A 20,702-nucleotide genomic window follows, 5' to 3' on the forward strand; every position below is an offset into this window, starting at 1 on the left:
TGTGGCATCGCAGCTCACAGCAACCTCAAACTCTTGGGCTTAGGAGATTCTCTTGCCTCAGCCTCCTAAGTAGCTGGGACTACAGGTGCCTGCCACAACGCATGACTATTTTTTGTTGCAGTTGTTATTGTTGTTTAGCTGGCCCGGGCTAGGTTCGAACCCGCAGCCTGGGTGTATGTGGCTGGCACCATAAACACTGTGCTATAGGTGCCAAGCTTGAAATTTATATATTTTTAATTAAAAGACTATGGGCTGGGTGTGGTAGCTCACATTTATCTTAGCACTTTGGGAGGTAGGAGGATCACTCGAGGCTAGGAGTTGAGACTAGCCTGAGCAATATAGCAAGATTCTTTCTGTGAAGCACCTGTAGCTCAGTGGGTAAGGCGCTGGCCACATACACCAAGGCTGGCAGGTTCAAACCCGGCCTCAGCCAGCTAAAATGACAATGACAACTGCAAAAAAAAAAAAAATAGCTGGGTGTTGTGGTGGGCTCCTGTAGTCCCAGCTATTTGGGAGGCTGAGGCAGGAGAATCGCTTAAGCCCAAGAGTTCAAGGTTGCTGTGAGCTGTGACAGCACAGCACTCTATCCAGGGCGACATAGTGAGACAGAGGAAAAAAAAAGAAAAAAAAGATTCTGTGTGAACAACAAATAGAAAAATTAGGTGGGTGTGATGGTGTGCACCTGTAGTCACAGCTACTCATGAGGCCAAGACAGGAGGGTTGCTTGAGCCTAGGAATCCAAGGGTGCAGCAGCAAGCTTTGATGATGCCACTGCAATTCTAGCCCAGGGAACAGAGTGAGGCCATATCTCTCTCTCAAAAAAAAAAAAAATTATGATTAATATAAGTATGTATGAGATGAGCAATGCCTTAAAGGACACACAGACAGGGGAAGATTTATAATTGAAGAAATAAAAGAGCATCCCAGGAAGTTAGGAAAGAGAGGAGAGACAGACAAGAAGGCAGGCCTATAAGCTGGAGAAAGAATAAGCATGCTGATTTAACTGATACCAAGAAAAGTCTGTGTCCATATGTGTACCTTGCAGAAATTGCAGGTTTAGTTCTAGACCACTGCATTAAAGTGAGTATCACAATGAAGTGAGCCACACAAATTTTTTTTTCCCAGTGCATATAAATGCTGTGCTTATACTGTTACTATAGTTTATTAAGTATGCAATAGTTTTGTGTCTAGAAAAACAATGTGCATACCTAAATTAAAAATTACTTTATTTCTAAAAAATGCTAATAGTCAGCCAGGGGTGGTGGTTCATGTCTGGAATCCTAGGACTCTGGGAGGGCAAGTTGGGTGGATTGCTTGAGCCCAGGAATTAGAGACCAGCTTGAGCAACAGCAAGACTGTCTTTTCTATTAATAAAAGTAGAAAAATGAGGCTGGGCATGGTGGCTCACACCTGTAATCCTAGCACTCTGGGAGACCAAGGTGGGTAGATTATGATGATGCCATAGCACTCTACCCAGGGTGACACAACGAGATTCTGTCTCAAAAAAAAATAAAGAATTAGTTGGGCACTGTGGCACACGCCTGTAGTCTCAGCTACTTGGGAATGCAGGGGGATTGCTTGAGCCCAGGAATTTGGAGCTGCAATGAGTTATGATTACACCAATGCATTCCAGCCTGGGTGACAGAGTAAGACTTTGTCTCTTAAAGAAAAGAAAAATGGTCAGGTGTAGTGGCTCACACCTATGATCCTAGCACTCTGGGAAGCGGAGGTGTGTGGATTGCTTGAGCTCAGGATTGCTCTAAGACTTGTCTAAGCAAGAGTGTCTTAAAAAAAAAAGAAGGAAGTGGAAGAAAGTGTTGCTTAGTGTAGCCGCCTTCATAATTAGTTTAGCTAGATAGTCTAGATAACTTGCCACAACTTCTACATCTGCACTTGCTGCTTCTCCTTGTGTTTTTATTTCATGGAGATGATTTCTTTCCTTACACCTCATAAACTAATCTCTGCTAGCTTCATACCTTTCTTCTCCAGTTTCCTCACCTCTCTCAGCACCTTCACAGAACTGAAGAGAGATAGGGCCTTTCTCTGGATTAGGCTTGTGTTTAAAGGAATGTTGTGGCTGGCTTGATATTCTATCCAGATCCCTAACACTTCCTCCATATCGGTAATAAGGCTGTTTCACTTTCTTCTCATTCCTGTGTTCACTATAGTAAAACTTTTAACTTCCTTCAGGAATTTTCCTTTGTATTCACAATGTGGTTGTTTGGTCCAAGAGGCTTCAGTGGATCTCAGCTTTCAACATGCCTTCTTCACTAAGCTTAATCATTTCTAGGTTTTCATTTAAAGTGAGAATGTATGCCAATTCTTCACTTGAACCACTGTATTGTATTGTCTCAGAAAACACGGAGGCCAGGAAGAGGGAGCTAGATGGGGAATGGCTGGACCAGTCTGGTCCAGTGGACCAGTCTGAACACACATAACATTTATCTATTAAATTCTCTGTCTTATCTGGGTACGGTTTGTGGTGCCCCAAAACAATCAGAACATCGAAGAAGACTGATCACAGATCACTGTAACAGATAAAATAAGTCAGAAATATTGCAAGAATTACCAAAATGTGACACAGAGTCATTAGGTAAACACATGCTATTGGAAAAATGGTGCCAACAGAGTTGTTCAACCTAGGGTTGCCACAAACTTTTTTTTTTGTTTGTTTGTTTGTTTGTTTTTTTGTAGAGACAAGAGTCTCACTTTATGGCCCTCAGTAGAGTGCCGTGGCCTCACACAGCTCACAGCAACCTCCAACTCCTGGGCTTAAGCGATTCTCTTGCCTCAGCCTCCCGAGTAGCTGGGACTACAGGTGCCCGCCACAACGCCCGGCTATTTTTTGGTTGCAGTTTGGCCGGGGCCGGGTTTGAACCCGCCACCCTCGGTATATGGGGCCGGCGCCTTACCGACTGAGCCACAGGCGCCACCCAACCACAAACTTTTAATTTGTAAAAAATAGATTATTTGAGAAGAGCAATAAAAGAAAGCACAATAAAATGATGTATGTCTACAGTCAGAAGCACAGCACAAAAGGTAAAGGGGACCACTTCAATGCTCTCAGGTACCTGTAGTCCAGGGTACAATAGGCCACTCAGCAAAGGGTGCTCCACCTGCTTTACAACCTCAGCTCCGGCTTTCTTGGCATCATGTTGTGTGACCACAGAGGAAAGTCTGTACACATCGAGTGTGTACTCTCTGAAGAGGGAAGGAAGAGGGGACAGCTATAAGTTGGGGCTTAGGCCTCAGTTTCTCATTAACTAACTCAACTAATCTTAGGATATTCAAAGAGAACTGCTTGGTAGATTCTAAAATGTTAAGTGATCTAACCTCTTATGAAATATATTGCTTTATTTGATGTTTCTCCTCTTAAAAGATAGCTTTAATTAATCTTTTTCTTCACTCCTGGAACATGTTCTGCTATTATCTCTTGAATATTGTTCTCTCTCATTTGATATTCAACAAATATCAAAATTTGTCAATCTATTTTTCTTTTCTTTTTTTTTTTTTAAGACAGAGTCTCACTGTGCCACACTTGGTAGAGTGCTGTGACATCACAGCTCACAGCAACTTCAAACTCTTAGGCTTAAGCAATTCTCTTGCCTTAGCCTCCCAAGTAGCTGGAACTACAGGTGCCCGCCGCAAACATCTGGCTATTTTTTTGTTGCAGTTGTCACTGTTGTTTAGCAGGCCCAAGCCGGGTTCAAATCCGCCAGCCTCGGGTGTATGTGGCTGGCGCCCAACCCACTGAGCTACAGGTGCCTAGCTGTCAATCTATTTTTCATGCCTTTTTTCCCTATAAACTTTAATACAGGCAAGAAATAATGAACGATACAAAGAACGCTGTACCCATCATGCAGTTTAAGAAAAAGGTCTTAAAAATTATTTCTGGGGCAGCGCCTGTGGCTCAATCCGTAAGGTACCGGCCCCATATACCGAGGGTGGCGGGTTCAAACCCGGCCCCGGCCAAACTGCAACCAAAAAATAGCCAGGCGTTGTGGTGGGTGCCTGTAGGCTATTTTTTGGTTGCAGTTTGGCTGGGGCCGGGTTTGAACCCACCACCCTCGGTATATGGGGCTGGTGCCCTACCGACTGAGCCACAGGCGCCGCCCCCTACTTCCTTCTTTAGAGTAACCACTATACTAAACTTTTGAGTTTTTTTCCTAGTTTTTTTATTATGCTTGATCTCTAAACAGTGTACTGTAAATATTCTTGTGCATTTTGGTATACATGTGCAAGTTTATGTTAATATATGCCAAGAGTAGGATTTCTGGATTGTAGGAGATTTGCCCCTTAGTGGTGGGGGTACTTTCCAAAGTGGCTTTCATCAATTTTATCACTCGATTTTGTCATTATTCTAAAATTTTGCCAATTTGATGAGCGTGGAATGACTTTTCACTGGTTTTAATTTGTATGTTTTTGGCCAAGGCTGGGTTTGAATCCGCCACCTCCGGCATATGGGGCAGGTGCCCTACTCCTTTGAGCCACAGGTGCTGCCCAATTTGTATTCCTTTTAATAATAACCATTGAGGTTAAGGCTTGGCGCCCATAGCACAGTGGTTATGGCGTCAGCCACATACACAGAGTCTGGTGGGTTCGAACCTGGCTATGGCCAACTGCAACAAAAAAACAGCTGGGTGTTGTGGCAGGTGCCTATAGTCCTAGCTACTGGGAGGCTGAAGCAAGAGACTTGCTTAAGCCCAGGAGTTTGAGGTTGCTGTGAGCTGTGATGCCACAGTACTCTACCGAAGGCAACATAGTGAGACTCCATCTCAAAAACAAACACACACCACCCACCCACCCAAACCAAGGGAGTTAACTATATCCTTCCATGTACTTATTGGTCATTCAGGTTTCTTCTGTGAATTGCCTAATCCTGTCTTTTCCTACAGGATTACCTTTTTTACTAACAATTGATTCTATAGTTTCTGAATACTGGGTATTAATCTTTTGATATTTACATGTGTTATAAATATCTTCTCTCAATTTATGGTTTGTCTTTTTACTTTATTTTACCTTTTTTTTTTTTTTCTTGAGACAGGGGCTTGCTCCGTCATTCAGCTGGATTCAGTGGTGATGCTATCATAGCTCACTGCAACTTCCAACTCCTGGGATCAAGGGATCCTCCCAAGTAGCCAGGACTATAGGCACGAAGAACCATGCCTGCGTTCAAATGACTGTCTCACCTCAGCTTTCCAGAGTGCTAGGATTATAGGTGTGAGCCACAGGGCCCAGCCTAATTTTTTTTTTTTTGAGACATAGTCTCACTTTGTCACCCTCAGTAGAGTGCCATGGCGTCAACAGCTCACAGCAACCTCTAGCTTTTGGGCTAGGGCAATTCTCTTGCCTCAACCTCCTGAGTACCTGTGACTACAGGCACCCGCCACAACACCTGGCTATTTTTGTTGTAGTTGCCACTGCTGTTTTAGCTGGCCCTGGCCAGGTTCAAACCTGTCACACTCGGTATATGGGGCCGGCATCGTACCCACTGAGCCACAGGTGCCGCCCAGGGCCCAGACTAATTTTTAAATTTTCTGGAGAGACAGGGTCTTTTTTTTTTTTGGGCCGGGGCTGGGTTTGAACCCGCCACCTCCGGCATATGGGACCGGTGCCCTACTCCTTGAGCCACAGGTGCCGCCCGAGACAGGGTCTTCTTATGTTGCCCAGGTTGGTCTCCAACTGCTGGTCTCAAGTGATCCTCCCACAGTACTGGGATTATAGGACTGAGCCACTGTACTTAGCCTATTTTACTCTTGATGTACTAAAGGTCTTAATTTTTTTTGTTGTTGTTGCAGTTTTTGGCCGGGGCCGGGTTTGAACCTGCCATCTCCGGCATATGGGGCTGGCGCCCTACTTCTTGAGCCACAGACGCCACCCCAATTTAATTTTTTTTGAGACAGAGTGTCACTTTGTTGTCCTCAGTGGAGTGCTGTGGTGTCACGGTTCCCAGCAACCTCAAACTCTTAGGCTTGGCCTCCTGAGTAGCTGGGACTACAGGTGCCTGCCACAATACCCAGGTATTTTTAGAGATAGGGTCTCACTCTTGCTGAGGCTGGTCTTGAACTTGTGAGCTCAAGCAATCCACCAGCTTCAGCCTCTGAAAGTGGTAGGATTACAGACGCGAGCCACTGCGCCCGACCTTGAAGGTCTTAATTTTAATGTAAATTCATCAATCTTTTCCTGGGATTTGTACACCAACTGATGTGTTTTGTTTAGTTTTTCCTACTCTGAGCTCTTAAGAGTTTTATAATTTGGCCCATACAATTCAATCTTTATTACATTTGGAATGGAAGAATCGTTTTTTCCCATATGGATAATCAATAGTGTCTGTACTCTACTTTTTCCTTAAAAAGTTTATTGTAGCCAGATGTGGTGGTTTATTATCTGTAGTCCCTCTTAACTACTAGGGAAGCCAAGGTGGGAGGACCGCTTGAGACTAAGAGTTTGAGACCAGCTTGGGCAATATAGTGAGACCCTATTTCTTAAAAAAAATAAATTTTTCCATTCTCTGCTCTTCTGTCATAAGCCAAGTTTTCATATTTGTGAGGACCTATTTCTCACATTTCCCTTATGTTTCACTGGTTAACTACCTATCCACAGGCGAATTCCTTATATATAAATGACAAAGAATTTATTATCTAGACAACACAATGAACTCCTACAGAAGACAGAAAAGTGAGAAAAAGTACTTGCATAGATACTTAACAGAAGGGCGGTGCCTGTGGCTCAAGGAGTAGGGCGCCAATCCCATATGCCAGAGGTGGCGGGTTCAAACCCAGCCCCGGCCAAAAACCACCAAAAAAGAAAAAAAAGATACTTAACAGAAGAGAAAACCTATGTGGCTAATATAAAATAAAAATAATTATTTTCAGAGGAATATTTTCAGGTATTATACTCTTGTACTTACATGGTAATTTGGCTGGGAACAGATTATGAAGTTTATTTCATACAGAATTTTAAAGGAATTACTTCATTGCTTTTTGGATTTTAGTACTCCTTTTAAGAAATGTAAAGCCATCCTGCTTCCTAACAGTTTGTATGTAACTTCTCTCCCTTTGAAAGCTTGTAGAATTCATTTTGTCCCCAGTATTTTAAAATATCAAGAGAGGGCGGTGCCTCTGGCACTGGCCCCATATACTGAGGGTGGCGGGTTCGAACCCAGCCCCAGCCAAACTGCAACAAAAAAATAGTTGGGGGTTCTGGCAGGCGCCTATAGACCCAGCTACTCAGGAGGTTGAGGCAAGAGAATAGCTTAAGCCCAGGAGTTGGAGGTTGCTGTGAGCTGTGACGTCACAGCACTCTACCAAGGGTGATAAAAGTGAGACTCTGTCTCTAAAAACAAACAAACAAAAAAAAATTAAAATGTTAAATCCGAAAAAAAAAACCAAGAAGGCTTGGCGCTTGAGCCACATACACCTGAGCTGGCAGGTTCGAATCCAGCCAGGACTGCCCAACAACAATGTCGGCTGCAACCAAAAAATAGCCAGGCGTTGTGGCAGGTGCCTGTGGTCCCAGCTACTTGGGAGGCTGAGGCAAGAGAATCGCTTAAGCCCAGGAGTTGGAGGTTGCTGTGAGCGGTGAACCCAGGGCGACAGCTTGAGGCTCTGCCTCAAAAACAAAAAAAAGAAAAATATCAAGAGAATACACTTTAATGTGGGTTTGTTTTCATTCATTATGTTAGGCACTTGCTATGCCCTTTTAATCTGGAAACTCATGTCCTTTAATTGTCCTTATTTCTTCGTGCTTGGGCAGACTGTCCAGTAGTTCCTTGCAGGCCCCTCCGCTGCCAACCGTGGGCAAGCTCTCGGCATGCAGGCAGCAGGTATTGCACTCCAACTATGGTTCTGTCAGTGTGTTATGATGCCAACCTGGCTATTGGAATTCCCAGTAGTAAACTGAAAAATACTCAAGGCTCTCCAGCACAGATGAAGGCTACATCGACCTTCAGAGGGCAGACCCAGCCATTCTGGTACTCATCATTGGTATTCTGGTGTTCCTTCCTGGATTTTACCACTTGCTCATAGCCTACTATGCATTTAAAGGCTACCAGGGTTTACTTAACGTCATTTTTCTCCAATGACATTCCAGACTTTGATGACTAATACCCACCCAAGCCCTGAGGAGTCACAATGAAACAACACCTAGCTTGGAGATCTGAGCAGAAACTATGGCTAAGGGCTAAGAGATTCTGAAGTTTGTAATGTTTAAAAAATAATGGCCAGATTTTATGGGTCCATCCCAAACATGTTAACTGAGCTTATTATTAACTAATTAGGACATACTCTGTTTTTCATCTCTTGGCCTTGGCAAAAACTCCTAGCAAGTTTTTCCACAGGATTATGTATCATGCAATAATAGCAATGTTAATTATCTGGGAAAATGGGAGGTTATTCTGTAGTGGAAAGTACTGCTACCACCACTTCTTCAGAGCTGAATGTTTCTTTTAAATAGTCTTCATTAGGCTGAGCGAGGTGGCTCATGCTGATAATCCTAATACTCTGGGAGGCCGAGGTGGGTGGATTGCCTGAGCAAGAGCCAGATCCCGTTTCTAAAAATAGCCGGCATTGTGGCAGGTGCCTATAGTCCCAGCTACTTGGGAGGCTGAGGCAGGAGAATCACTTGAGCCCAGGAGTTGGAGGTTGCCGTGAGCTATGACGCCTGCCACAGCACTCTACTGAAGGTGAGAAAGTGAAACTCTGTCTCAAAAAAAAAAAAGAGGCTGGACGCCTGTAGCTCGGCCACTAGGGCGCCAGCCACATACACCAGATGTGGTATGTTTGAACCCAACCCAGGCCTGCCAAACAACAACTACAACCAAAAAAAGCTGGGCATTGTGGCGGGTGCCTGTAGTCCCAGCAAATTGGGAGGCTGAGGCAAGAGAATCGCTTAAGCCCAAGAGTTTGAGGTTGCAGTGAGCTGTGACGTCAAACCCTCTACTAAGTGCAAGAAAGTGAAACTGTCTCCCCCCGTCCCACCTGAAAAAGGACTTTTGGCTGTTTCCTAATGAAAAATGTGGATAAAAGTTTGTTTGCGTTTTTTTTTTAAGAGACAGAGTCTCACTTTATCACCCTCAGTGGAGTGCCATGGTGTCACAGTTCACAGCAACCTCCAACTCCTGGGCTTATGTGATTCTTTTGCCTCAGCCTCCTGAGTAGCTGGGAGTACAGGTGCCTGCAACAATGCCAGGCTATTTTTTGTTGTTGTTGCAGTTTGGCCGGGGCTGGGTTTGAACCCGCCACCCTCAGTATATGGGGCCAGCGCCTTACCACGTGAGCCACAGATGCCACCCGATAAAGGTCATTTAGAGCTTATAACCCTATTGCTAGCATCTTGTATTATGATGTTATTCTGCTAAAGCTTGCAAGTTCCTAGAGGACTAGATTGCCTTAGGCTGATTCTGTTTCCTAGCTTGTAAAAAAGTGACTTATACTCTAAAATTAAAATGTTAAATCCAGGGCGGCACCTGTGGCTCAGTCGGTAAGGTGCCGGCCCCATATACTGAGGGTGGCGGGTTCAAACCCGGCCCCGGCTGAACTGCAACCAAAAAATAGCTGGGCATTGTGGCAGGCGCCTATAGTCCCAGCTGCTCGGGAGGCTGAGGCAAGAGAATGGCTTAAGCCCAGGAATTGGAGGTTGCTGTGAGCTGTGTGATGCCATGGCACTCTACCGAGGGCCATAAAGTGAAACTCTGTCTCTACAAAAAAAAAAATAAATAAATAAAATAAAATGTTAAATCCAAAAAGAAAAATTGTCCTTATTTCTGTAAATTAGTTCGTTAATTTCCCTCCCTCTGATTCTCTGTTCTATTTTTTTTTTTAAATACAGTCTTACTTTGTCTCCCTTGGTAGAGTGCTGTGGTATCACAGCTCACAGCAACCTCAAACTCTTGGGCTTAAGCGATTCTCTTGCCTTAGCCTCCCAAGTAGCTGGGACTACAGGTGCCGGCCCCATATACCAAGGGTGGTATGTTCAAACCCGGCCCCAGCCAAACTGTAACAACAACAAAAAAATAGCCAGGCTTTGTGGTGGGTGCCTTGTAGTCCCAGCTACTTGGTGGCTGAGGCAAGAGAACTGCCTAAGCCCAGGAGTTGGAGGTTGCTGTGAACAGTGTGACGGCACGGCACTCTACCCAGGATGATAAAGTGAGACTCTGTCTCTACCAAAAAATAACAACAACAACAACAAAAAACACTAACTTCTTTTAAAGTTACTTTTGTATAGAGAAAAAAATCCACTGATTCTGAAGTAAGATAGCTTTATTTATCCCACCTTCCCATATCCCAAATAAGTTCTAAGAAAATAAAAACCTTGCCTGTGTTATACACAGTTGTATCTGCAGTACCTAGAATAGGGTCTGGCATACAATAAGAACTCAAGACATGTTTGCATGACTCACTCCTTCATCTCTCTCAGGTTTCTGCCTAATGTCACCTTATCAGAGAGGGCTTCCATAACCATCTTATTTATTTATTTATTTTTTGAGACAGACTCTCACTAGGTCACCTTTGTAGAGTGCTGTAGTGTCACAGCTCACAGCAACCTCCAAGTCTTTTGGGCTTAAGTGATTCTCTTGCCTCAGCCTCCAAAGTAGCTGGGACTACAGGCACCCACCACAATGCATGGCTGTTTTTTTTTGTTGTTGTTGCAGTTGCCATTGTTGTTTAGGAGGCCCAGGATGGGCTTGAACTCACCAGCCTCAGTGTATGTGGCTGGTGCCCTACTCACCAGCTATGGGTGCTGAGCCGTACTTACTTATTTTTTTTGAGACAGAGTTTCATTTGTTGCCTTCGGTAGAGTGCCATGCCAGCACAGCTCACAGCAACCTCAAACTCTTGGGCTTAAGCAATTCTTTTGCCTCATCCTCTCACGTAGCTGGGACTACAGGTGCCCACCACAACACTTGGATATTTTTTGGTTGTAGTTGTCATTGTTGTTTGGCAGGCCCAGGCTGGATTTGAACCTGCCAGCTCTGGTGTATGTGGCTGGTGCCCTAGCCACTGAGCTAGGTGCTGAGCCCATAACCATCCTATTTAAATAGAAACCCCCACTCCCTGAGACCTTCCTCTACCTAGGCCTATTCTGCTCTGTAGTTTCTATGACCATCTGACACACGACATATACACACACAGTAGAACCTCTGTAAGTTGACTGCCCAAGGAACTGTAACAAACTGGCAGACATGGAGGTGGTCAACATAAGTTCTACTGAGTGTATGTCTGGTCTATGAAAATTATGTCAACTTAAGGAGGTGGTCAATTTTCGAGGCTCTACTGTTCTTTCTATATATGTAGACACACACACACATACACACATATAGATAAAACTTTGTTTAGGTTTATAGCTATGTCATACCCAGCAAAAGGATCCCTAAAGGCCCCTAACTATCTCAGCCTGAGTCCTGGCACGTCTCAAATCCCACCTTGGGTTAATTCTGAGAACAGGTTTCAGTACAAGGAAGTTCCCTGAGTTCCTAAGAACTCCTAGCAACAGGTAAAACAATGGTAGAACTTACCCCCACCCCCTAGCAATGGCTAAACAATGGTGGAAAGCTTATTCAAGCAGAACTTCCCAAGCCAAGTTTGTCCCCATGCCAGCCGCCACGCTGTAGCCCCCTGACTGTAACCCCCCTGAGCTAACAGGCCACATTCTGCTTCTGTTTTTGCTTGGCTTGCCACGTAGCACGAAAAAGGTATAAAAGACAGCCTGCTTCTCTTTGCAGCCATTTTGCCCTTTGGGCCTCAAGCTGCCTGCGCAGGTGTAATAAATCACCATCTGATTTATACCTGAAGTGGGGTCCGAGTCTTTCTTATAGGTGGCATGAGTACAACACCTAGAACACTGCTTGTCATAATTATCTGTAGATTAAATGTTAAAATAATAAAATATTTGGGTTGGTAGAATGAGCTACCACACATGGCTCATCAGTACATTTTTGATGGATAAATTAAAAGGGCAAAGGATATAAATTTTTCAGTGGTTCTTGACAGGTAGTACCAAACAGCTTCTAATCCAAATTTAAATAGTGCCTGGACTCCCCATGCCTGTAATTACTAGAAGCCACAGGAGAGTGGATGATCAAGCACTTACTTGCTGAGCTGGTAATCAGTGCCTTTGACAAACTTGAGCTTCTCCAAGGGCACACCAATGCTCTCCAGCATTGCTTTGATCACATTCTCATAGTAACTGGCTCGGAGTTCTAAAAGTTCCCATGGGGCTTTCATGTTATCCAGGTATGCGTGAAGATCCGCGAACAGAATTGTCACCTGGATATAGGGATAAGGGACCACCAAAATGTGAATTTGTCCAAGTACCTCCAACCTACCTCTCCCAGTTACCCCTGCCCTCCATGTCTCTCCTATAGTCATTCCCCATTGGCATGTTGCATTACTTCTTACCTCACATCCAGCCTTTAAGAAGTCTGCAATCTTCGACATGGGCACGAAGTAAGCCACATGTGGCTTGCCTGTTGTTGCTGTTCCCCAGTAAATTTTAAGTTCCCGCTCCTTCAATATCTCCTTCAGCTTCTCTTCCCCCAGAACCTCCTGTTGTGGAAGCAGAAGAGTTGGTTTAATGCTGGTGTCCCACCTTGCTCATCCTTTACCCTGTGACAAGGAAGACAAAGGCATGTGTTACTGAGGGTACAGGCTCAGAGCCAGCAGGGAGGTCCAGCCATGCTCTTAGTGCTGAGAGCCAACCTAAGTAAGTGCTACTACTAGTGTCACTCCCATGAAACCACACTGATGTTAGGAGGAGTGGGGCATGTCCCTACCTGCATCGTCCCTTCCAGCTACCTTTAACTCTCCTTCTTGAGATAGTTGTCCTTTCTTCTGGTCTCCATCTCCTTATCTACCATTTGAATGGGAATGGGAGATAAGGAGAATTCCATATAGCATCACACATATTCCAGATAAGTTTACACAAGACCTCCAAGTTGCTAAATTGACTATTTTTTACTTCTCACTCTATCCCTAAAACACTCTCCTCTTGGCCTGGTGCAGTGGCTCACGCCTGCAATCCTACCACTCTGGGAGACTACGGTGGGTGGATTGCTTGAGCTCAGGAGTTCAAGACCAGCCTCAGCAAGAGTGAGATCCCATCTCTACTAAAAATAGAAAAACAAGCTGGCCAGAGAGAGGGAAGGGAGTAGGGCCTTGGTGTGTGCCACACCTTTTGGGGGCAAGGCACAATGGTAAGAGGGACTTTACCTAACAAATGCAATCAGTGTAACCTGGTTTCTTGTACCGTCAATGAATCCCCAACAATTAAAAAAAGAAACAAAAGAAAAACAAGCTGGGAATTGGGCTAGTGCCTATAGTCCTAGCTACTCTGGAGGCTGAGGCAAAGGATCACTTGAGCCCAAGAGTTTGCTGTCAGCTATGAAGCCATGGCACCTTGCATAGGGCAACAGAGACTCTGTCTCAAAAACAATACAAAACAAGCAGGGCATGGTGGATCGGGCCTGTAATCCTAGCACTCTGGGAGACCGAGCTGGATGGATTGCTTCAGCTCAGGAGTTTAATAACAGCCTGAACAAGAGGAAGATCCTATCTTTACTAAAAATAGAAAAACGAGCCAGGCATTGTGGCACATGCCTGTAGTCCCAGCTACTTGGGAGACTGAGGCAAGAGGATCACTTGAGCCCAAGTTTGAGGTTGCTGTGGACTATGATGCCACACACTCTACTGAGAATAACAAAGTAAGACTCTATTTAAAAAAAAAAAAAAAAGAAAGAAGTCAATTCCATTAGCTTTACAACAAATCCTTTATCCCCATCTAGCACTATGCTATGGAGAAAGGCTAAGACACAAAGGCAAGGGGAAGCATACAAAAATCTCTAGTTAAGATCAAGCTAAATGGGGGGGCGGTGCCTGTGGCTCAGTCGGTAGGGCGCCGGCCCCATATACCAAGGGTGGCGGGTTCAAACCCGGCCCCGGCCAAACTGCAACCAAAAAATAGCCGGGCATTGTGGCGGGTGCCTGTAGTCCCAGCTACTTGGGAGGCTGAGGCAAGAGAATCGCTTACGCCCATGAGTTGGAGGTTGCTGTGAGCTGTGTGAGACCATGGCACTCTACCAAGGGCCATAAAGTGAGACTCTGTCTCTACAAAAAAAAAAAAATAAATAAGATCAAGCTAAATGGAACAATGTCCATCAACTTAAATGTCCATCAACTGATAAATGGATGAACAAAATGTGGTAAAGCCATACAGTGGGATATCATTCAACCATAAAAAGGAATGAAGTACTGATAAGGCCCAACAACATGGATGAACCCTGAAAAAATTACGCTAAGTGCAAAAAAGTCAGATGCAAAAGGGTACATACTGTGTTTCGCAAAGAGTAAATGAACCAGAGGGAAAATGGTGGGGAATTAAGAAAATAAATCACATAAGAGACATAGGTTGCACAACAGATAAACAGATGGGATCAGGAGGTCTCACATAGCTGATGAGGACAGTCAGCACCCAACTGTGTGAACGGTTTTATTTATCTAGTACCGGAACAAGGTTGCTTATATTAACAATGTTGCAAATCAGCAAGGAAAGCCAGTGGGAATATTCTCATTTTACAAGGTTGAGGGGAAATAATAATATATGGGGTAAAGATTAACTTTAGGGAAAGAAGGCTATGTGCTTTTAGGCAAGATAGTAAAGTATACAGAAGCTTCATGACTTCTGGCAGAGGGAGCAAGGAGAAAGGACTATTGTTTTAAAGAAGGCAGGAGAAGCAGTTGGGGGGTTGTTCCTTGAAGGCACCTCCCGGGCTGTGGGGATTTTGCCACCTCACAATATACACTCCACAACTGTGTGATTCCAGTTATAGGAAATATACAGAATAGGCAAACACCCGGAGCCAGAAAGTAGACTAGTGTTTCCCTAGGGTTGGGGGTAATGGGTAGTGACTATTAACAGGTACATGTTTTATTAGGGGGATGAAAATGTTCGGAAATAAGAAAAAAATTAACCGGGAGTTGTGGTGCTTCCCTGTAGTCCCAGGTACTTTGGAGGGTGAGGCAGGAGTACCCCTGGAGCCCAGGAGTCCAGGAGTTTGAGGCCATAGTGAGCTATAATGATGCCACTGTATTTTAACCCAGGCAAAGAAGCCAGACCCTGAATATATTTAAAAAAAAAAATTCTGGAATTAGACAATGGTGCACAACCACTGAAAACACAGTTGCATAACCTTGAGAATATACCAAAATCCATTAAAATGTACACTTCAGGCTTGGCACTCATAGCACAGTGGTTACGGTGCCAGACACATACACCAAAATTGGCAGGTTCAAACCGGGCTGGGCCAGCTAACCAACAATGACAACTGCAACAAAAATAGCTGGTGTTGTGGTGGGCGCCTGTAGTCCCAGCTACTTGGGAGGGTGAGGCAAGAGAATCGCTTGAGCCCAAGAGTTTGAGGTTGCTGTGAGCTGTGACGCCACAGCACTCTACCGAGGGCAACATAGTGAGACTCCGTCTCAAAAATAAATAAAATAAAATGTACACTTCAAAAGCATGAATTTTATAAAATGTAAATTATATTTCAAGAAAGAAAAGGAACAAGTTGTGGCCCAATTGATGTATCATTGCTCTCAGAATAAAACCCAGTATTAAGCTGTGCTTGTAGAATAAAGCCTTTGAGGCCCTCATGATTTGGTCCTTGCCTCTCACTCCTAAACAAATAAGCAAGTAAAATGTGTTATCAGTGCTACGGAGGAACAACAACAAAAAAAGCACAGTAAGGGATAAGACAGTTAGGGTGGCAGAAGGTTTGTTATATCAAGTGGTCAGAAAAGGTCTCATGTTTGATAAGGTGACAATAGACTGAAGGAGGCAAGGAAGTGCTTCATTTGAACTTTTCCCACGCTTTCTGAACCACGATGTTTACTGTTACCTCTATCTGAAATGCTCTCAGCCATCATTCTTCTATTCTCCCTTTGGCTCACTGCTACTCCTGCAGTTTCTGACAACAGTAGGAAGACATATGGAGTGAAGGGGTGATCCTCTATCCTCAGGGAAGCCCTCCCTTCTCTCATTTCTTTTTGAAGCTCCACGTACTTGTTTCAACCGTAATGGCTTGGATTATGCGTCATTTTTTAACGTCTGATCCTCTCCAAACAAGCTCTGGGAAGGCGGGGTCCTCACACATCCCCAGAGCTTAGCACAGAGCCTGGCACATAATAGGGTGGGTGGGGTGGGAGTTCTGGATTCAAACTCTGGCTCCAACAGAAGGTAACTACGCCCAAGAAGTGATCCCACTGGGACTTTTGTGGAACCCTGAGATCTGTTTGACTGAGTGACTGACCGACCAGCAGTGAGGTCTGAAGCCTTTCTCCCGGCTGCCTCGGCGCGAAGTCCCCGACCCCCACACTTAGGACCCGGTAAGTGGCTCAGAATCACTGAAACTAGGGCTCCTAGACCCCAGAGGCACACTTCCAATTTCGAGGCCTGACCTGTAGGTTCCGGGTGATAAGGTGCAGCTTCTCTTCAGGACTGGGAGTGTCCCCCATGGCTCCGCAACCCCTGCTTCCCCTCGCTCAGCCCAGCACCTGTGTCCCTTCCTCAGTTCTCGCCGCCGCGTGCAGGGGACTGTCAGGCGAGTCGAACTAGGTTGCATCAGCTGAGTTCCTCGTTCGACTTGCTCGGCCTGAATTTCTCTCCGCCCGGCACTATCCTGGAGAGAGTCAGGAGCAGCAGAGAGTCGAACGCGTCGATGAAGGCGGGAAAAGGCGGAGCCAATAGGGAGGGGGCGGTGCGGGGGCGGGGTTGCGGCGTTGCGTGGGGCGCAACCCTCTAGAGGCGGAGCAGTTTCCTGCCAATCACTGTTTGTTTTCCCTCCCCCTGGTGTTAGCTTGGCTGACTCTGGGTGGGGGAGGTCGGGGAGGGGGCGATAAATTGGCGCAGGGGGCACAGTGAGACGCAGTCGTTCTCCCAGGCTTGGCCCGGCTTCTGGAGGTGAAGAGCGGGAGAGACGCGAGGGGGTCGACGGTTCTCGGCCGGGAGGGGGAGGGGGCGCCTGTTGCTTCTTCCAGGGGCAGCGCACGCCGTCAGCCGCGGTGAGGGGTTGGGAGGCCCACACCCCGGTGGGAGAAGCGCTTTTTCTAGATCTTGAGGTGATGACGGGGAATGTCCCTGCCCCCCACCTCCACGTCGGCGGGCTAGAGATAGAGCAAAAGGGAGGCAGTTTGGTCATCCCGGCGGCGGGAAGCGAAGTCCCAGTAGTGGGTGTGGGAGCCGTGGATGTGGAGGTGGGCGGGGGAGGCCCCGGCTCTCGCACGCCTGGCGGGAGGGTGTTGCTAGGGGGAAGATCTCGGGCTTTCCACCGCGTCCTGCGGGTGGAGGAGGGACATGTTCCCCTGCCCCGCGAGAGAACTGGGGTGGGTCGAGGTCCGGCTGTGGGCGGCCATCCTCGGCGATCGGGCTGCCCCGCGCCGCGCGCCGGAGGGGCCGACTTGGCTCCTCGTGGGGGAGGGGCGGGGAGAAAACCCGCGCTTCTCCGGCTTTCCGCTGGGAGGCGGGAATTGGCGGTTTCCCCGCCGGGGGGAGGAGCGAAGGGAGAAGTGCAAAGGCCCTGCCCGAGGGCGACGCCGGTGGCTGTTGCGAAGCTGAGGGCGAGCCGCGGGAGGCCGACTGCATCTTTCTAGAAGGGCGGACCGGGGCCGCCCCTCCTCCTCTGCTCAGGGGCTGGGGGCGGCGTCAGTTGCCCACGGCAGTTACTTCCTGGGCGAGAGGAAGGCGGAGAGCTGCGGCGCGGGCCTGGAACAGGTGGAATTGGTCACAGACGGCTCTGACCCTATCTCCAGTGCTTTGTGGATCTGTTAGAGGATTCCATTTTTTTAAAACTCATTTTCTTTTAAAGAAGAAAAAAAAAAAAGAAGCCTGTTGCTTGCAGCTTAGTAAATGTGCTCTCTGTGGTCATGTGGAGGAAAGTTCTGGCACCCTGATCTAGTGAACCGGTACTTTAAAGCAAAGATTTCCCGCCCTAAGTTGGTTTTCAATCTTGACGTGTTTCCAGTTACTTGAAAGAATGTCACAGAACTCCTGTAGATAATTTCAGTTCGCTTTTTTTTTTTTAAGTGCCCGTTTTATGGAGTGGTAGTAAGGACTGCTCTGTGGCTTTGTGCTGTGTGCTTCAAATGTATTGTATTTTGGAAAGGTTCGAAATCAGAGGCCAACAAAGTCCTGTCCTTTGGAAATAATCTTTCCCCTTGGCTGTATCTATAAGATCCTGCATAGTTATGGTCTTGATTTTAGAGCCTTAAAAGAGGATGCAGGGTTGCCTCTGGAGTTTCAGTTTTAGTGGCCTGAATAAAATAAGGCTTTATGTTCTAAGGCAATAGGTTTTCTGAGGTAAAATAAAAATAGAAAGGGAACCAGTTTCTGAGGTTGCAACCAGGAGGTTAGAACAGAGAGGGGGTGGTAAAGTGAAGTGTGGAGAAGGGGGTGGACAGGTGAGAGAGATGTGGAAGGACAGAATAGGGTCACAGAAAGGGTGGGGAACAGGAATTTAGAGAGATTTGGGAGATGGGAAAAATATTCTTACTTTAAAAATAAAGGGAGTCCCTATATGTGTGTGTGCGCGCGCGCATGCGTGCACACACATAATATTTTTTTTCCTTGAGACAATCTTAGAGTGCTGTGGCAGCATCATAGCTCACAGCAACTTCAAACTCTTGGGCTCAAGCGATTCTCTTGCCTCAGCCTCCCAAGTAGCCGGGACTACAGGCGCTCACTATAATGCCTGGCTAATTTTAGAGATGAGGTCTCACTCTTGCTCAGGCTGGTCTCAGGCTGATCTCAAGCTGGCAAGCTCAGGCAATCCACCTGCTTCAGCCTCCCAGAGCTAGGATTACAGGCTTGAGCCACCACACCCAGCAATCCCTCCTTTTTCTTTCTAATTCTCTCCAGTACTTTATTGTCCCTACCATTTTACATTATCTCATATTGGTGTTTAATTTTCAATGTTGTATCTCTAGCAATATTATACATTCCTTGAGGATGGGAACCATATATTTATTGGAAGTGATATAGAGGCTTATCACAGAGCTCAGTGCTGTGTTCTGATTGTAGCTCAGAAAATGTTTTCTAAAAGAAGGTATGAACTGAAGCTAAAACTCAAGGTGTGATATGGGGAATAGTGGAGTGGTGGACATTTTTACACTTTAAAAGGATACAAGGAATTTTCCAAATTATTTTCCGTGTTTAAGCATTTCTTTTAGCTTCTCAGGTATGATACGTGAAATAATCAGCATTTTTTGCCTGTCATTAGCTGTTTAAAAATTAGGTTTTAATGAATACAAGTAAATGTAAGTAGAAAAGTAAAATGATACTGAGAAAAGTTTTTCCTTGACCTACTTTTGTCTTCTCACAGGTTATAATAGATACTAATTTTATGCTCATCTCTTTACAGGTCTTTTCTTTGCATTTACATATGTACTGAAAATGAAATTTTTGTGTGTGTGTTCATGATTAATTTTTAGACTTTGGTGGAATTTAAGACATCGCCTAGAATAGTTTCCCTATTCTTTTACCATTTTATAAAAGAGGAAACAGGCTCAAATGGCTCAGTGGCTTGCCCAAGTTACTAGAGCTGGTTAGTAATGCAACCAGGATGAGATAGCCTAGAACCTTGGATTCCCAAGCCAGTATTTATCCTACTAAAAAGTACCTAAATGATAGTCTTAAGAAAGTATGAATTTTTAGTAGAATAAATCTAGTTCCTCCTGTTGCATAATTTTTTACTGTTAAGATTTTTTCTTTGATGTTCTTGACTCAAAAATCCAACTTTCTGGTATTTAAAAAAATCAAGATCAAAATTAATAGATGGAGCACCTTAAAGCATAATACAGTTGACTTTGTAATTAGCAGAGTTGAAAGTGATGAGGAGATGCTTTAATTTTCTTTGTGCCTGCAGGAAGGTGGGAGTCAATCATTTTGACAAGTCTCCTGAAAGGAACAGCTAGCAGGAGCTGAAACCTTTTTCCACTTGGTTTCATGGCAAAGACAGAGATCACTCCAGCAGCTCCACACAGTATGGAAGACAGTTATTTATCTTCTTTTATTCTTGAATTTTTTTCATTTCAAAAGTAATACATACTTGAGGTTTAAGTTTAAACTGCGTTTTAACATAGTATATTTGTTTTGTTTGTATGTTGTAGATATCATTGCATGATAGTAGATTCAAATCTACTTCACTGTGTTTTTAAATAGTTGAAAAATACTACAGAGCATGAATGTACCACTATTTTATTGAATAATTTTCTTGGTAGGTGGACATTTAAGTTGCCTCCAATATTTGGCTACTTTGAGTAACACTGAACATTTATATAAGTATCCTGTGTCCATTTGTAGCAGGTACGTTCAAAAGATAAATTTCCAGAAGTGAAATTGCAAGGTTAAATGATATTTGCAAATTATTCTTTATAATATATTGTACTTGTTATGGGGCAAGAAAAGGACACACGGCCAATTTAAAGGTGTCCGAATGGAGTCTTTTATTAGCCGGCCGGTGACTGTCCCTACAGTCTCAGAAAAGGACCGAGAGAACAGCCCTGACCTAAACAGTTTCAAAGTATATATAGGATAGGCTAGGTGAGCTGATGCAAGCAAGCAGGCAGCCACTTCTGGCCTGTCAGTTAACAGAAACTGACACGGCGGTTAGTGTTTAAGCAACTGTAAGATTCAAAAAAATAAGTTTATCAGGAGGT

General features: G+C 45.1%; 2 protein-coding genes and 1 pseudogene across 8 annotated transcripts in view; 2 read left to right on the forward strand and 1 right to left on the reverse strand.

Moving 5' to 3' along the window:
• Positions 1 to 16,705, reverse strand: part of YARS1 (tyrosyl-tRNA synthetase 1) — a 41,071-nt gene extending 24,366 nt beyond the window's left edge. The window contains exons 1-4 of one of the 2 annotated variants that reach the window (XM_053577125.1): positions 16,449 to 16,705; positions 12,399 to 12,545; positions 12,091 to 12,266; positions 3,072 to 3,201 (exon numbers count right to left, since the gene is read on the reverse strand). In XM_053577125.1, the coding sequence (XP_053433100.1) occupies positions 3,072 to 3,201; positions 12,091 to 12,266; positions 12,399 to 12,545; positions 16,449 to 16,505 (510 nt within the window). In that variant the 5' untranslated portion in view covers positions 16,506 to 16,705. Of the gene's footprint in view, positions 1 to 3,071; positions 3,202 to 12,090; positions 12,267 to 12,398; positions 12,606 to 16,448 lie in introns of both variants that reach the window. The other variant, XM_053577126.1, reaches the window with a different exon arrangement.
• Positions 7,627 to 8,504, forward strand: LOC128575468 (transmembrane protein 230-like; annotated as a pseudogene).
• A 118-nt stretch (positions 16,706 to 16,823) lies between the features above and the next one.
• Positions 16,824 to 20,702, forward strand: part of S100PBP (S100P binding protein) — a 41,251-nt gene continuing 37,372 nt past the window's right edge. Inside the window, exons 1-2 of one of the 6 annotated variants that reach the window (XM_053577127.1) lie at positions 16,824 to 16,950; positions 19,910 to 20,026. In XM_053577127.1, the coding sequence (XP_053433102.1) occupies positions 19,990 to 20,026 (37 nt within the window). In that variant the 5' untranslated portion in view covers positions 16,824 to 16,950; positions 19,910 to 19,989. The other 5 variants (XM_053577133.1, XM_053577130.1, XM_053577129.1 and 2 more) reach the window with 5 other exon arrangements.

This window comes from Nycticebus coucang, chromosome 22 (assembly GCF_027406575.1).
Source record: "Nycticebus coucang isolate mNycCou1 chromosome 22, mNycCou1.pri, whole genome shotgun sequence".
NCBI classification, from domain to species: domain Eukaryota; kingdom Metazoa; phylum Chordata; class Mammalia; order Primates; family Lorisidae; genus Nycticebus; species Nycticebus coucang.